This window comes from Staurois parvus, unplaced genomic scaffold (assembly GCF_062004578.1).
Source record: "Staurois parvus isolate SC_StPar_1 unplaced genomic scaffold, SC_StPar_1.0 ptg000449l, whole genome shotgun sequence".
Lineage (NCBI taxonomy): Eukaryota > Metazoa > Chordata > Amphibia > Anura > Ranidae > Staurois > Staurois parvus.
In genome coordinates, this window is record NW_028318245.1 from 7,468,275 (window position 1) to 7,486,403 (window position 18,129).

Genomic DNA, 18,129 nt, shown 5'->3' on the forward strand with positions numbered 1-18,129 from the left:
TATTTTGTATTCTTTTATTATTATTATTGTTGTTGCTATTAGTACCATCGTTCCCATACATATTTAATTTTGTATTATTTATTATTTAATACTATCATTATTATTATTATTGTTATTAGACTTATTATTATTGTTATCACCATCATCAATATTTTATTTTATATTATTTTATTACTATTGTTGCTATTAGTACCATCGTTCCCATACATATTTTATTTTGGATTATTTATTATTTAATATTATCATTATTATTGTTGTTCTTAGACTTATTATCGTTGTTACCGCCATCATCAATATTTTATTTTGTATTATTTTATTATTATTCTTATTGTTGCTATTAGTACCATCGTTCACATATATATATTTTTTTGTATTATTTAATACTATCATTATTATTATTATTATTGTTCTTAGAGTTATTTGTTGTTACCGCCATCATCAATATTTTATTTTGCATTATTTTATTATTATTATTATTATTATTATTATTGTTGCTATTAGTACCATTGTTCCCATACATATTTTATTTTGTATTATTTAATACTATCATTATTATTATTGTTATTAGACTTATTATAATTGTTACCCCCATCCCATCATCAATATTTTATTTTGTATTATTTTATTATTATTATTGTTGCTATTACTACCATTGTTCTCATACATATTTTATTTTGTATTATTTATTATTTAATACTATCATTATTATTATTATTGTTCTTAGACTTATTATTGTTACCACCATCATCAAAATTGTTTAATATTATAATTATTTTTATTGTTATGTATGTTATTATTATTATTATTTTATATTATAATATATTATATTATTGCCCTCCCGACCATCCCTCCAGGACCTCATGTCATGATCTTCAGGACGTTGCTTGGCTTCTTCATCACTGCAATGCGCATCATAATCCCTAGGTTCCGGAGGTCCACCACCTTGCCTCATATGAAGGGTTGGGTTGTTGAACCTTGCCTCCCGATGAGGATGAGGAACCTAAAAGCCTACCTCCGTGACGCTCTGTGGAGCCCTAGGTTCTCTGTATGGACACATGAGTTTGGATCTTTCAACTCTGACATGGACACAGTGGGTTCGGTTGTTGAACCTTGCCTGACAAAGCAAATTCCCTTATGGTTTGACCCTTCAGGGTTGGTCCACTTGCTTCCCCTGTCATGGTAAGTCAGAGAGTGAAGCTTGGTCCACTGACATATACGACAGATCAGCGGAATGATCATCCCCAACACTAGAGTTGCCTTACCGACCATCCCTCCAGAACTTCATGTCATGATCTTCAGGACATTGCTTGGCTTCTTCATCACTGCAATCCCTAGGTGCCGGAGGTCTACCACCATGCCTCTTATGAAGGGTTTGGTTGTTGAACCTTACCTCCTGATGAGGATGAGGAACTTGGTCCATTGGCTTCTCCCTTCATGTTGAGTTACGGCATGAAGCTTAGCCCACTGAGCCATGCACACCCTCCTCTCCCTCTGCTTCTTTAGCCTCTTGGCTTTTTTTCGTTTTTAGATGGTGCAAGATCGGCAGTTGACACAGAAGGGTTTAGTTATCAGAAAATTCCTGAACGAATGCCGTAAAGTCCAATTTTTTTGACATTTTTTTTTTAAGTCAACCCAAGGGATGGTACTTACGTGGTATAAGAAATGTCCGTTGTGCTGGTGGCTGAAATATTCTGCCCTCAGAGCCCCCCCATCCCCAGGGGAAATGTTTCGGGGAAATAATAAGACCTGTCATGGGAACTCATCAGGATTGCTGACTATGCACACCCTTTCCACCCCGTCCACCATTCATGGAAGCTGTACTTCATCTTCCTGCAATGAGAAACACTCTAGGAATGGAGGAGGTGGACCTTTCATTCATTCCTGGAAGCTATAGTACAGCTGAAAGGATGAGGGAGGCGGGATAGGCAAGCATAGTCGGCACTCTTCGTGAGTGCCTGACAGGTTCAGAGACTCATATTCACCACTGCAGCACCGGAAAGACTACTGCTACAAGTTGGGGGGCAAAGGATGGACCATTTCAACTAGGAGACCAGCACAAGGACTTCTCACTCAAGTACCATCCCTTGTGAGGATTTTGTTTAAAAAAAAAACCTTAGACTTGAAGCCAGCCTTTCTCAACCTTTTTAGCCTGGGAAATAATTTTAAGGTCTCAGGGAAACCAGGTAAGATCAGTCTATTGAGGGTCATTGGGAAAATGTCCCGTACGTGGGTGTTGAGAGGGAAGGATACCTCCCTTTACATGGGGTGGCCAGAACGACGCCCTCACAGTCATGTCGCTGGCTCTGCCAAGTTTTGTGCAGGCACAATCAGGGTGCCGGTTTTTAACAAAAAAATTAATAACTTTTTATTATTTTATACTGGATGTCTATATTGGTGAGATCCCCGCTCTCCGGTGTATACACTTACTGTGGCTACTATGATGACTCCCACAATTCTTGATAGGAAACAACCTAACGTGGCCAGGTGCACCCAAATGTCCAATGTGGCTGGGAAGAGGCCCAGAACAATGGTGGTGAGATCTTATCAATGGGATCCCCAAGGTTTGGCTACTATGATGAGATCCCACCATCCTTGCCAAGAATCATGAGTACAACCTAACATCAGGTGCACCCAAAACCCCAATGTGGCTGGGAAGAGGCCCAGAACAATGGTGGTGAGATCTTATCAATGGGATCCTCAAGGTGTTGCTACTATGAGTTTCCACCATCTTTGCTAAGAATCATGAGTACAACCTAACATGGCCAGAAGCACCAAAAACCATAATGTGGCTGGGAAGAGTCCCAGAGCAATGGTGGTGGGATCTTATCAATGGGATCTCAAAGTGTATCTACTATGATGGGTTCCCACCATCCTTGCTAAGAATCATGAGTACAACTTAATGTGGCCAGGCACAACCAAAATTCCAATGAGGCTGGGAAGAAGCTCAGAACAATGGTGGTGAGATCTTATTGATGGGATCCCTAAGGTGTGGCTACTATGATGGGTTCCCACCATCTTTGCTAAGAAACATGAGTACAACCCAACGTAGCCAGGCACAACCAAAATGCCAATGTGACTGGGAAGAGGCCCAAAACAATGGTGGTGAGATCTAATCAATGGGATCCCTGAAGTGTGGCTACTATGATGGCTACTGGATATCTCTATTGGTGAGATCCCCGCTCTCAGGTGTATACACCTACTATGGCTCTAATGATGGCTCCCACAATTCTTGCTAGGAAACAACCTAACGTGGCCAGGCACACCCAAAAGTCCAATGTGGCTGGGAGGAGGCCCAGAACAATGGTGGTGGGATCTTATCAATGGGATCCCTAAGCTGTGGCTACTATGATGCGTTCCCACCATCCTTGCTAAAAATCATGAGTACAACCTAACGTCAGGTGCACCCAAAACTCCAATGTGGCTGGGAGGAAGCCCAGAACAATGGTGGCAGGATCTTATCAATGAGATCCCTCACATGTGACTACTATGATGGTTTCCCACCATCTTTGCTAAGAAACATGAGTACAACCCAACATGGCCAGGTGCACCCAACACTCCAATGTGGTTGGGAAGAGGCCCTGAGCAATGGTGGTGAGATCTTATCAATGGGATCCCCAAGGTGTGGCTACTATGATTGGTATTGGATATCTCTGTTGGTGAGATCCCCGCTCCCAGGTGTATACACCTACTGTGGCTACTATGATGGTTCCCACAATTCTTGCTAGGAAACAATCTAATGTGGCCAGGTGCACCCAAAAGTCCAATGTGGCTGGGAAGAGGCCCAGAACAATGGTGGTGGGATCTTATCGATGGGATCCCCAAGGTGTGGCTACTATGATGCGTTCCCACCATCCTTGCTAAGAGTCATGAGTACAACCTAACGTGGCCAGGCACACCCAAAACTCCAATGTGGCTGGGAAGAGGCCCTGAGCAATGGTGGCAAGATCTTATCAATGGGATCCCCAAGGTGTGGCTACTATGAGGAGTTCCCACCATCCTTGCCAAGAAATATGGGTACAACCCAACGTGGCCAGGTGCACCCAAAAGTCCAATGTGGCTGGGAAGAGGCCCTGAGCAATGGTGGCAGGATCTTATCGAGGGGATCCCCAAGGTGTGGCTACTATGATGGATACTGGATATCTCTATTGGTGAGATCCCCGCTCCCAGGTGTGTACACCTACTATGGCTACTATGATGGTTCCCACAATTCTTGCTAGGAAACAACCTAACGTGGCCAGGCACACCCAAAAGTCCAATGTGGCTGGGAAGAGGCCCAGAACAATGGTGGTGAGATCTTATCAATGGGATCCCTAAGGTGTGGCTACTATGATGCGTTCCCACCATCCTTGCAAAGAATCATGAGTACAACCTAGCGTCAGGTGAACCCAAAACTCCAATGTGGCTGGCAGGAAGCCCAGACCAATGGTGGCAGGATCTTATCGATGGGATCCCCAAGGTGTGGCTACTATGATGAGTTCCCACCATCCTTGCCAAGAAATATGAGTACAACCCAATGTGGCCAGGAATGACCAAAACTCCAATGTGGTTGGGAAGAGGCCCTGAGCAATGGTGGCAGGATCTTATCAATGAGATCCCTCACATGTGGCTACTATGATGGTTTCCCACCATCTTTGCTAAGAAACATGAGTACAACTCAACGTGGCCAGGTGCACCCAACACTCCAGTGTGGCTGCGAAGAGGCCCAGAGCAATGGTTGCAGGATCTTATCGATGGGATCCATAAGGTGTCGTAACCATGATGAGTTCCCACCATCTTTGCTAAGAATCATGAGTACAATCTAATGTGGCCAGGCACAACCAAAACTCCAATGTGGCTGGGAGGAGTCCCAGAATAATGGTGGTGAGATCTTATTGATGGGATCCCCAAGATGTATAATAAACAGGCGACCCCAATTTTGTACAGACCGCCCCAATAACAGCATACCACATACAAGAACGACACTCAGGACAAGAGCTGAATTTAAATATTTTATTCACAAGCTCCACATAGATCACGTCTGTACAGGCACACAACACATTCAAGAAATTATGTATTTTCTAACTAAAGGGCGACTCCACCCTCAATTAGCAAGTGGGGGAACCAAGGCGAAGGAGGCGGTGGTGGGTGGGAATATATCTCCTCTGTGACACAAATTCCTCGATCCACCACTACGGTGTTCCAGAACAACGAGCCACGGTCCCCTAGATCCAGGAGTCTTGTGTGTGAAAGTTCATATTATTATCCTACCAAGTTTTTTAACGGGAAATTTTGGTTTGGCAAGTTTTTTTTTCGCGTACGTGAGAAGACTCTCAGGCCTACAAATTTACACGTTTTTGCCAACGCTGAAAATAAGCCACGGAAATAGAGCCAATATAAGAACTAAAGGGATCCGGCCAATTTATAAAGAATTTCTGCACAATTTTTTTTACCGACAATTAACTCCACCTCGGTGTGGTCCATCATTCTCAGTATCGGGAACACGGAGAAGGAACCTCTCAAGGCAGTGCCATTTCTTCATTGTTGCCATTATATTCTTCCCTCATTTGCTTTTTTTTATGTATTCCTGCATGTTTGTGAAGTCAAAGAGACAAAGTGGGAGCACGATTAATTGCCTCAAGCCTCACGCCAGACATTTACTTTTTTCAATGCTGGATAGAGTGGGAGTGCCTCCAGTAACCATTACACTCCTGTGCCTCCAGAGACCCCTGCACTCCTGTGCCTCCAGAGACCCCTGCACTCCTGTGCCTCCAGTGCCCCCTGCACTCCTGTGCCTCCAATGCCTTTTCAGCACATCTGTGCCTCCAGTGCCCCCTGCACTCCTGTGCCTCCAATGCCTTTTCAGCACATCTGTGCCTCCAGTGACCCCTGCACTCCTGTGTCTCCAGTGACCTCTGCACACATGTGCCTCCAATGACCCCAGAACACATGTGCCTCCAGTATCACCTGCACACATGTGCCTCCATTGAACACTGCACTCCTGTGCCTCCATTGACCCCAGCACTCCTGTTCCTTAAGTGACCCCTGCACTCCTGTTCCTCCAGTAACCCCTGCACACCCTTGTCTACAGTGATGCCTGCACTCCTGTGCCTCCAGTGACCCCTGCACTCCTGTTCCTCCAGTGACCCCTGCACTCCTGTTCCTCCAGTGACCCCTGCACTCCTGTGCCTCCAGTGACGTCTGCACACATGTGCCTCCAATGACCCCAGAACACATGTGCCTTCAATGACTCCAGAACATGTGCCTCCATTGACACCTGCACTCCTGTTCCTCCAGTGACCCCTGAACACCCTTGCCTCCAGTGATGCCTGCACACCTGTGCCTCCAGTGACCCCTGCACTCCTGTGCCTCCAGTCACCCCTGTTCCTCCAGTGACCCCTGCACTCCTGTGGCTCCAGTGACCTCTGCACACCTGTGCCTCTAGTGACCTCTGCACATGTGACTCCAAAGACCCTTGCACACGTCCTTCCAGTGACCCCTGCACACCTGTGCCTCCCATGTCCCCTGCACTCCTTTTCCTCCAATGACCCCTGCACACTCTTGCCTCCAGTGAACCCTGCACACCTGTGTTGCCAGTGCCCCTTGCACTCTTGTGCCTCCAATGACCCCTACACTCCTGTGCCTCTAGTGACATCTGCACACCATTGCCTCCAGTGACCCTTGCACTCCTGTGTCTCCAGTGATGCTTGCACAGCTGTTCTTCCAGTGACCCCTGCACTCCTGTGTCTTCAATGACTCCTGCACATCTGTGCCTACAATGACCCCTGTACTCCTGGTCCTCCAATGACCCCTGCACTCCTGGTCCTCCAGTGTCCATTGCACTCCTGTGTCTCCAGTGACCCCTGCACTCCTGTGTCTCCAGTGACCCTTGCACCCCCATGCCTCCAGTGAAACACGTTCTAGTAACCACAGGCAAAATGAGTTTTGTCATCTAGTTTCATTGTGGGCATCCAAATCCAAAGGGGTAAAAAAAAAAAAAAAAACCAAACGCAAAACCTGGCCCCTCTCAAAAATGGAATGTTCTCAAATTTAAAGGGTAACTGTACTCCTACCGAAATCATATAGAACCTTTTTCTAAGCCCCCGTGGCAAAATGACCCTCCCTCCCCATCCACAGTCACCTTATGACCTCTTCGATTTTTTGCCCCCCTGGCAGCATAAACCTTTTTTTATTGCTAACCACACCTAGGGGCAGACTGACAACTCATGGGGCCCCCGGGAAATGGGGGATCATGGGGCCCCTGTGTCCTTGCCCACACTCAAAGCACACCCAAAAAGCCTATAAAAAAGGTGCCAGGGGCATTTCATGGGGCCCCCTACTGACCCCGGGCCCTCGGGCGGTGCCCGAGTGCTCGAATGGTCAGTCCGCCCCTGACCACACCCAAAACTCTTGCTTTCTGTAGACTTCTATGTGCCAACAAACCACTTCCAGTATCAGACGATGGGTGGACACTAAGGACCTAATCATTGTCAGAAGGCGAAGAATTGAAGAGATCGATTCCTTAGGGCAAGCACAGATCTGTGGAAGGGGAGGGTACGTGGGATCTTGACACGTGCGTTGCGTTACGAAAATTTCATTTTCAGAGATTCGGATGTATACAATTCTTCGACTGGACATATAACGAATGTCAATGAATCCGATAAAAAAAAAAGTTCTAACTAAATTAAGGAATGCATTTATTTCCTTCGGATGACGTCACACGATGAGACGGTATTTCGAGCGCTATTCAATTTCTCAAGTTTGTTTGATAATTTCGATAACAAATGGATCCGAATTTCGTCCCAATCGTTAATTGGGATGCACACGACGCCAGTCGATATTGCCCAATCAGCTCATGCCATTTGTCTTGGTGGGTTGGACTATCCTCTGAAAGTGTGGTTCATAAGACATTTATTATCCCCTTCCAGTCCAGATGCTTTCCACCCCTTCCAGTCCGGACGCTTTCCCCCCCTTCCAGTCCGGACGCTTTCCCCCCCTTCCAGTCCGGACACTTTTCCCCACTTCCAGTCCAGACGCTTTCCCCCCACTTCCAGTCCAGGTCAATTTTCAGCTTTCAGCGCTATCACACTTTGAATGGCAATTATTATTATACAGTATTTATAAAATGCCAACAGTTCACTCAGCGCTGTACATTACAATGGGAGACAGAACATGCAACAGTACAATAACAATACAATGCGATACACGAGGGGTTCGAGGGCCCTGCTCCTTGGAGCTTACAATCTAGGAGGGAAGGGATAGTAGTACAGGAAGAAAATTGCGCGGTCATGCAACACTGTACCCGTATTAATTTTTTAGCATTTTTTTGAGACCGATAAAAAAAACTTTATTTTGGTGGTATTTATTCACCGCTGGGATTTTTATTTTTTTTTGCTATATAAATGAAAAAGTCCAAACATTTTGAAAAAAAAGTGTTTTTCTTATAAAATTTTGCAAGTAAATACTCTTTCTTCATAAATCTTGGCCAAAATTTATTCAGCTATCTTTTTAGTAAAAAACAAAAACCCAAATTAGTTTATAACCAAAAATTATAAATTTGTAAACATTTTTATATTATTATTTATGTTTTTTTTTTTTACATACTGTCACCCTAGCAGTACAGTGTCACCATGGTGACACTGTACTACTTGTGGGGGGTGATAAAGATTTTTTTACACTGATCCCTATAAAGGCTGTAAAAGCAATCATTTCTCATTCTCTCTGGCTGCATTCTTTTGAACATTTTGAAAAAAAAAAGTGTTTTTCTTATAAAAGTTTGCAAGTAAATAATCTTTCTTCATATATCTTGGATAAAATGTATTCAGCTATCTTTTTAGTAAAAAAAATAAATAACCCAAATTAGTTTATAACCAAAAATTATAAATTTTTAAACATTTTTTTTTTTACATTTTTATATTATTTATGTTTTTTTTTTTTTTTTTTACATACTGTCACCCTAGCAGTACAGTGTCACCTTGGTGATGCTGTACTACTTGTGGGGGGTGATGAAGATTTTTTATTTTTTTTATTTTTATACTGATACCTATAAAGGCTGTAAAAGCAATCATTTCTCCTTCTCTCTGGCTGCATTCTTTTGAACATTTGAAAAAAAAAGTGTTTTTCTTATAAAATTTTGCAAGTGAATACATTTTGTCCAAGATTTATGATGAAAGATTATTTATCTATCTTTTTAGTAAAAAAAAATTATATAACCCAAATTAGTTTATAACCAAAAATTATAATTTTTCAAAAAAACATTTTACATTTTTATTTTTTCTATATCATTATTTATGTTTTTTTTTTACATACTGTCACTCTAGCAGTACAATATCCCCATGGTGACACTGTACTACTTGTGGGGGGTGATGAAGATTTTTTTCTTTTATTACACTGATTGCTTTTACACCCATAAAGGCTGTAAAAGCAATCATTTCTCCTTCTCTCTGGCTGCATTCTTGCAGCCATTGAGAAATCCTGTGCGAGCTGTGATTGGTCACAGCTTGTCACATGGTACAAGGCTGTTGTGAATGGTCCTGTACCATGTTACCTCTGTGATCATTCACAGATTTCGCATGTTGTAAGCAATTATGTCAGGAAGTGACATCTTGCTTACTACTCTTCATGTGATCACTGATTGGCCAATCAGTGATCACATGAACGGGACCTCACACAGAGGTCCCGTACAGCGATTGGTGGTCTCCGGCCACAGCGGGCACTGCATGCCACAGGCTCCCAGGGAATGCGCATAGGCAGGGAAGCAGGAGGACGTTTATAAATGGTCACCCACTCCTGCACTGCTTCCGTCCAGCTGTTTATGTACATGGGCCGGACGGGAAGTGGTTAAAAATGTCAACATGTACATCAAGCCACTACGTTTCGGGGAAATGGACTCCCCCTTCTTCAGGGCTGTTGCTGCATCCTATTGGATGGGAGTTTCAGGTGGTGGATTGGCATAGTGCCAGCTAAGGATACAGAGGCAGAATGCTTCCTCTCCAACCTTAGCCAGCACTCTGCCAATTCACCGCCCCAAATCCTGTAATCAATGTACCCTTTTAAGAACCTCTGCCATCCAATAACATGCAGCAACAGCCCTGAAGAAGGGCAAATTAATTCCTCCAAAACGTGTTGACGTAAAGTGATTCTAAAGGCTTAATTTTTTTTTTTTAATAGCAAACATGTCTATACTTTCCTGCTGTGTGTAGTGGTTTTGCACAGAGCAGCCTGGATCCTCCTCTTCTCGGGTCCTCCGCCGGCGCTCCTGGCCCCTCGCTTGTCGGGTGCCCCCATAGCAAGCAGCTTGCTATGGGGGCACCCGCTGCTGCATGTATCCATTCACATACGGAGACGCGGCTCGACCCCATCCCCTCTCTCCTCACTGGCTGTGATCAACAGCAGAGGGAGCCAATGTTCTTGCTGCTGTCTCGGCCAATGAAGAGAGGGAGTCCCGGGATAGCTGAGACTCCTGTGCACATCGCTGGATCGAGAGGGGGCTTAGGTGAGTATTAGGGGCGGCTGCTGCACACAGGCGTGCACATAGAATGCATGAAGTTAAAAAACCTTAAGCCTTTACAACCACCTTAACCACTTCCTGTCCAGCCCATGTAGATAAACGGCCGGACGGTGGCAGTGCAGGAGTGGGCTGCCGTTCATAAACGGGGCCTGCATTTACAGCCTGTGCACGCTCCCAGGGAGTGCGCAGCACCGAGTACCGGTGCCCGCTGTGTCCTCCGAACACAGCGGAACACTGATCGCTGTACGGGACCTCTGTGTGAGGTCCCGATCATGTGATCACTGATTGGCTAATCAGTGATCACATGAATAGTAGTATGCAAAATGTCACTTCTGACATCATTGTTTACTACTAGTAAAATCTGTGAATGATCGCAGAGATCACATGGTACAGGGCAATTCACAACAGCATTGTACCATGTGACAAGCTGTGACCAATCACAGCTCACACTGTATTTCTCAATGGCTGCAGGAATGCAGCCAGAGAGGAGAAATGATTGCTTTTACAGGCTTTATGAGTGTAAAAGCAATTAGTGTAAAAGAAAAAAAAAATCTTCATCACCCCCACAAGTAGTACAGTGTCACTATGGTGACAGTGTACTGCTAGGGTGACAGTATGCGAAAAAAAAAACCCACAAAAACAAATAATAATATAAAAAATGTAAATAAAACTGTAAAAAAAAATTTTTTTAAATTATAATTTTTGGTTATAAACTAATTTGGGGGTTTTTTTTTTTTTTTTTACTAAAAAGATAACTGAATACATTTTGTCCAAGATTTATGAAGAAAGATTATTTATTCGCAAAATTTGCAAAAAACACTTTTTCAAAATTTTTGGACTTTTTCATTTTTCATATAGCAAAAAAAAAAAACAAAAAAATCCCAGTTATGAATAAATACCACCAAAATAAAGTTTTATGTCTAAAAAAAATGCTAAGCAATTCATATGGGTACAGTGTTGCATGACCACGCAATTGTCATTCCAAGTGTGATAGCGCTGAAAGCTGAAAATTGGCCTGGACAGGAAGGGGGTGAAAGTGTCTGGACTGGAAGGGGGGGGGGGGTGTCCGGACTGGAAGGGGGTGAAAGCGTCCGGACTGGAAGGGGGTGAAAGCGTCCGGACTGGAAGGGGGTGAAAGTGTCCGGACTTGAAGTGGTTAATGTACATGTTAACATTTTTACTAAACGTCTTGTGAATCACACAAAATGAGTTGTCATTTTCTGGACAACAGGCGCTCCTTTCTTCCTATACAAGACTGTACACTGAGCTGACCCTAAGGCCATATCTGGAAGGTAGAAGCCCAAGCCCCAAGAGGGTCCTCACCTCCATCTACCTCTGGACACAACCTACACAAAGAAATCTCTTCATTCTGACTGTACGATCACCCGCCAGCGACCATTAACTGATCCAGCCAGTGGAAGGTGGTCTCCAGCACAAACCAGATCACTCAACACACAGATGTGGCTCCTCCCCCGTGTGGCATTTCCGATGCCTCCTGAGATGCGAGTTCCTAACGAAACGCTTCCCACACTCTGGACAACAGTACGGCTTCTCTCCGGTGTGAATGCGATGGTGAAGGGTAAGATTGGAATGTGCGGCGAAGCGTTTGCCACACTCCGAGCAAGGGTAGGGTTTCTCGCCGGTGTGAACCCGCCAGTGCTGCACCAAGCAGCTATAGGCTGGGAACGATTTCCCGCATTCCGAACAAGAGTAAGGATTCTCCCCTGTATGATTTCTCCAATGGACAACAAAAGACGCCCGGCTGAGGAAACTTTTGCCGCACTCGGTGCAAGAATAAGGTTTGACTCTGTCGCCTATGTGGCTCTGCCGATGCCTTGTAAGGTGAGAGTTTCGGAGGAAGCACTTGCCACACTCTGGGCAGGAATATGGCTTCACACCCAAGTGGATCTTCCGGTGAAGGCCCAGATTGGAATAAGTGGAGAAGAACTTGCCACAATCAGGACAGGAGTAGGACGTTGTGGCTGTGTGGAGCATCTGTTGTGGGGTAAGGCCATCAGAGCTAGTAAAACAATAAGGCTCCTGTCCGGCATGAGACCTCTGATGGGCCACCAGCTCAGACCTGACCCTAAAATACTTATTGCATTCAAAACAAGCAAATGGTTTGTTGCAGGAACGGGACTCCTGGGTGTTCTTGCTTTGATCAAGGCATAAAGAAGTGTAAAAGACTGGTACATATTCCCCCTGATCCTGAGCAGTGCTAGAACGTGCATGAGAAGAAAATTTGTTCTGGTCGTGATGTTCTTCACATGGAAAAGGGTCCTCCTTAAAATGAGCAGACAGATATTGTGTGTGTTCCATCAGACTGGAGACGTCAGGCTGGAGTAGATGCTCTTCAACTATGAGCGTCTCCACCTTACAATCAGCTGATGCAGGCTGTGTATGCATGGTTGTAGAGTCTACACGGTGAGGGACATGCTCTTCAACTATGAGCATCTCCAACTTACAATCAGCTGATGCAGGCTGTGTATGCGTGGTTGTAGAGCCTACACGGTGAGGGACATGCTCTTCAACTGTGAGCATCTCCAACTTACAATCAGCTGATACAGGCTGTGTATGCGTGGTTGTAGAGCCTACACGGTGAGGGACATGCTCTTCAACTATGAGCATCTCCACCTTACAATCAGCTGATGCAGGCTGTGTATGCGTAGTTATAGAACCTACACGGTGAGGGACATGCTCTTCAACTGTGAGCATCTCCACCTTACAATCAGCTGATACAGGCTGCGTATGCGTGGTTGTAGAGCCTACACGGTGAGGGACATGCTCTTCAACTATGAGCATCTCCACCTTACAATCAGCTGATGCAGGCTGTGTATGCGTAGTTGTAGAACCTACACGGTGAGGGACATGCTCTTCAACTATGAGCATTTCCACCTTACAATCAGCTGATGCAGGATGTGTATGCGTGGTTGTAGAACCTACACGGTGAGGGACATGCTCTTCAACTATGAGCGTCTCCACCTTACAATCAGCTGATGCAGGATGTGTATGCGTGGTTGCAGGGCCTACGCGGTGAGGGAAATGCTCTTCAGCTGGGAAGAGTTCTTCCTTAACACGGGCAGACGTAATCAGTGTATGATGTGTAGTCGCGGAGATGTCACGCTGTCCTTCCTCTTCTTCGTAAGCTTTGGTGATGTTATCCAGGGTGTGAGTCACATTTTGCTGCTCTGCTGAGGAGGACTGGTCAGCTGGGGGATTTATAACAATAATGGGATTGTCACTTGAACAGTTGGGTGATGGTGGATCTGTTGGAGAAAAAAAAAAGACAGCAGTGTCAGAGGATGGAAACATCTGAATATACAGGAGTTTGTAAACTGAAGAAAGGGTTCCTGGGAGGAGGAACTTTCCTGAACAGGTAAGGGTGTCAACAGGGTCTCAAATGCTATAGGACAGGGGTGTCAAACTGACGGCCCTCCGGCTGTTGCGAAACTACAAGTCCCATCATGCCTCTACCTTGCTTGTAACTGCCATTCTTGCAATGCCTCATGGGACTTGTAGTTTGGCAACAGATGGAGGGCCGCCAGTTTGACGCCCGTGCTGTAGGATGAGTGCAGAGAGGGCCTTGTCAACTGCATATGACCCAAAGTTCCTTAACCCAACAGACAGGGCCAGGGGCGGACTGACCATTTGGAAACTCGGGCACTGCCCGAGGGCCCGGGGTCAGTAGGGGGCCCCATGAGATGCCCCTGGTACCTTTTTCATAGGCTTTTTGAGTTTGGGCAAGGACACAGGGGCCCCATGATCCTCTATTGCCCGGGGGCCCCAAGAGTTGTCAGTCCGCCCCTGGACAGGGCCACTGATAGGGGGACAGAAAATAATATGAAATATATATATATATATATATTTATAAAATTTTCGGATATATCATATATCTGTGCACCCCTACCGAAAACCAATGGGTATTGGTACTTTGCATCTACACAGCTTATCTACTGAGTATAGTGGCTAATAGTATTGTCTTTACCTCTATGTTTACGTTTTGCCTGACTATTCCTTGATTCTGGTGCAGTAAAGGCGTTTTATACATATAGATACAGATATCAAATAAATACTCTTGCAAAGGATACCTAATACCACTGGACCAGCCCCGTAGGGTGTACAGATATCTGCAGCTATGAATGCTGTGGAGAATGAGTACTGCTGGAGATCCTGAGCTAGCATGGAGAACAGCCACCCCAGGTCTATAAATATGACTGCCCTAATGAACGCATTTGCTCTTTGCAGAAACATGAGATTCTGACCCCACAAATTCTTACCCGGTGATGCAAGAGGCAGCTGGCTCTCCACCATGATGTCCTTGTAGAGGTCCTTGTGTCCTAGATACTCCCACTCCTCCATGGAGAAATAGACAGTGACATCCTGACACCTTATAGGAACCTGACACACACAATGATACAGTCACCATCCAGACACATCCCTTGTCTGTTACTGGAAAATGTCCCAGAATTCCCAGCACCGCTCACCTCTCCCGTCAACAGCTCAATGATCTTCTTGGTGACTTCTAGGATCTTCTTGTCAATGTTTCCCTCGGGTGGCAAGGAGGGAGGTGGGGATTTATTGGACCTCTTCATGGGTCCATAATTCTACACAGTAAGATACAATTAACATCATACAGAAACAATCCCCATATTACTTCTCACCTAGACAAGAATGATGTCACGTGACCTCCCAGAATCCTCCTCACCTCTCCGGTCAGGTCTGTGTTTTATTAATAGAGATAAGAGTGATGCCATGTGACCTCCCAGAATCCTCCTCACCCCTCCGGTCAGGTCTGTGAATTATTAATAGAGATGAGTGATGTCATGTGACCTCCAAGAATCCTCCTCACCTCTCCAGTCAGGTCTGTGTTTTATTAATAGAGATGAGTGATGTCATGTGACCTCCCATAATCCTCCTCACCTCTCCGGTCAGGTCTGTGTTTTTTTAATAGAGATAAGAGTGATGTCATGTGACCTCCAAGAATCCTCCTCACCTCTCCGCTCAGGTCTGTGTTTTATTAATAGAGATAAGAGTGATGTCATGTGACCTCCCAGAATCCTCCTCACCTCTCCGTTCAGGTCTGTGTTTTAATAATAAAGATAAGAGTGATGTCATGTGACCTCCCAGAATCCTCCTCACCTCTCCGGTCAGCAGATAGATGATCTCCAGTGTGAGGTTTAAGATATTCCCAGACACATCTTGGTCCATCCTACAGTGGTTGAGGAAATTTACACTGGACCCTTGCTGTACCAAGTAACCTTCCCAGAAGATGCCACAGGCTCACAGCTCAGTTGCTTTGAAAAGAACATAGAAATGTAAATACAGTTCTGTCATCAATTATTTTAAATAATTATCATTTTAAGGCCAACTCCAGCCATGTTTAATGAGGTATGGTTGGAAACCTTGTCTTTTATAAGGGACACAGCAAGGAGCTGGAGATACACTCACCGGCCACTTTCTTAGGTCCACCTTGCTAGTGCCAAGAAAATCTCCCCCACACCATGACACCACCAACACCTTTCAGACCCATTGATACAAAGCAAAATGGATCCATGCTTTCATGTTGTCGATTCCAAACTCTGACCCTACCATCTGAATGTGACAGCAACCAGACTGCCCATTCTCCTCTGACCTCAACAAGACATTTTTCTCAACACAACTGCCGCTCACTGGATATTTTCTCTTTTTGGACCATTCTCTGTAAACCCTAGAGATGGTTGTGCATGAAAATCCCAGCAGATCAGCAAGCAGTTTTTGAAATACTCAGACCAGCCCGTCTGGCACCAACAATAATGCCATGTTCAAAGTCACTGAAATCCTCTTTCTTCCCCATTCTGATGCTCGGTTTGAACTTCAGAATGTTGTCTTCACCACGTCTAGATGCCTAAATGCACTGAATTGCTGCCATGTGATTGGTTGATTAGCAATTTGTGTTACCAAGCAATTGAACAGGTGGACCTAATAAAGTGGCCGGTGAGTGTAGATAGTAGTGGGGAGTGCGGCACGGCGCAAGAGGAAAGTCTGTGCAGAGTTTAGTGAGCTACTGCAAAAGGGATAACAGGTGCATGGTGTGGCAGTCCATATATGTTTGAAGAGTTCCAAATGGTCAGGGGTGAAGCTAGTCCAGTAGACACTAAGGGCAAGCTGCGTAGGAGCGAAGCATAACTCTGCAGAAGGGAAGCAAAGAAACACAGAGCCTCTAAGCTTGTACTGTGAAGGTATTTAATAGAAAGATAAGTAATAACTCACATCTTAGAATTTAAAAACAGGCTCATGGTTAAGAGGGTGAGACGTCAGGCAGCCTGGACTCATCTCGTCCTGCACATGCTCAGAAACGCGTCGCATTTTGATGACGTCAAACGCCACATGTGCTGATCCCGTACATCTTGGAGACTCTGCCACGCCTGTTTTTAAATTCTAAGATGTGAGTTATTACTTATCTTTCTATTAAATACCTTCACAGTACACACTTAGAGGCGCTGTGTTTCTTTGTTTCCCTTTAGTGAGCTACTGGTAGGTGAGCCACAGGGACTGGTAAAGAGCCAAGAATGTGACCTGCAGGGACCAGGGGAAGTAGTCTCAGGAGGTGGGAAACGGAGGCTGCTGAGAAGCCAGGTATGTGACCTGCAGGGACTGGGGGAGTTATAATCAGGAGGTGTGTCATGGAGGCTGCTAAGAAGCCAGGTATGTGACCTGCAGGGAACGAAGGAGGTACTATCAGGAAGTGGGTCTTTGAGATTTTTGAGGTACCAGGAATGTGACCTGCAGGGACGAGGGAGGTACTATTGGCAGGTGAATCATAGGAGCTGCTGAGGTGCCAGGGATGTGAATTGCAGGGACTGAAGGAGGCACTATTGGCAGGTGAATCATAGGGGCTGCTGAGAGGCCAGGTATGTGACCTGTAGGGACCAAAGGAGGTACTATCAGGAGGTGGATCTTTGAGATTGTTGAGGCGCCAGGGATGTGACCTGCAGGGACCGAGGGAGGTACTATTGGCAGATGAATCATAGGAGCTGCTAAGAGGCCAGGGATGTGACCTGTAGGGACCGAAGGAGGTACTATTGGCAGGCGAACCATAGGGGCTGCTGAGAGGTGGTACTATCAGGAGGCAGGGCTTTGAGATTGTTGAGGTGCCAGGGATGTGACCTGCAGGGACGAGGGAGGTACTATTGGCAGGTGAATCATAGGGGCTGCTGAGAAGGTAGGGATGTGACCTGCAGGGACCGAAGGAGGCACTATCAGGAGGTGGGTCTTTGAGATTGTTGAGGTGCCAGGGATGTGACCTGCAGGGACCAAGGGAGGCACTATTGGCAGATGAATCATAGGGGCTGCTGAGAGGCCAGAGATGTGACCCGCAGGGCCCAGGGGATGTACTATTGGAAGATGGGTTATGTGGGCTGCTGAGAACATGGGATATGACCTGCAGGGACCAGGGGATGTGCTATCAGGAAGTAGGTCATGGAGGCTATTGTGAAGCCAGGTATATCACCTGCAGGGACTGGGGGAGGTACTAACTGAGTTATAAGGATTTACTCAATCTGAGATAGTGGGCGGGGGCTCAGCAGTAGCTGTAACTACCCCATAGCAATGCCCATAAATTGGGCTTCAGCCTGGTGTGAAGCTACAGAGAGCACAGACAAAAA

General features: G+C 45.5%; 1 protein-coding gene across 1 annotated transcript in view; it reads right to left on the reverse strand.

Moving 5' to 3' along the window:
- LOC149453523 (uncharacterized) overlaps positions 1 to 18,129 on the reverse strand; it is a 31,455-nt gene that overhangs the window by 12,357 nt on the left and 969 nt on the right. Inside the window, exons 3-6 of the mRNA XM_089688656.1 lie at positions 15,626 to 15,780; positions 14,971 to 15,090; positions 14,764 to 14,884; positions 11,934 to 13,752 (exon numbers count right to left, since the gene is read on the reverse strand). Coding sequence (XP_089544782.1) covers positions 11,934 to 13,752; positions 14,764 to 14,884; positions 14,971 to 15,090; positions 15,626 to 15,694 — 2,129 coding nt within the window. The 5' untranslated portion in view covers positions 15,695 to 15,780. The remainder of the gene's footprint in view (positions 1 to 11,933; positions 13,753 to 14,763; positions 14,885 to 14,970; positions 15,091 to 15,625; positions 15,781 to 18,129) is intronic.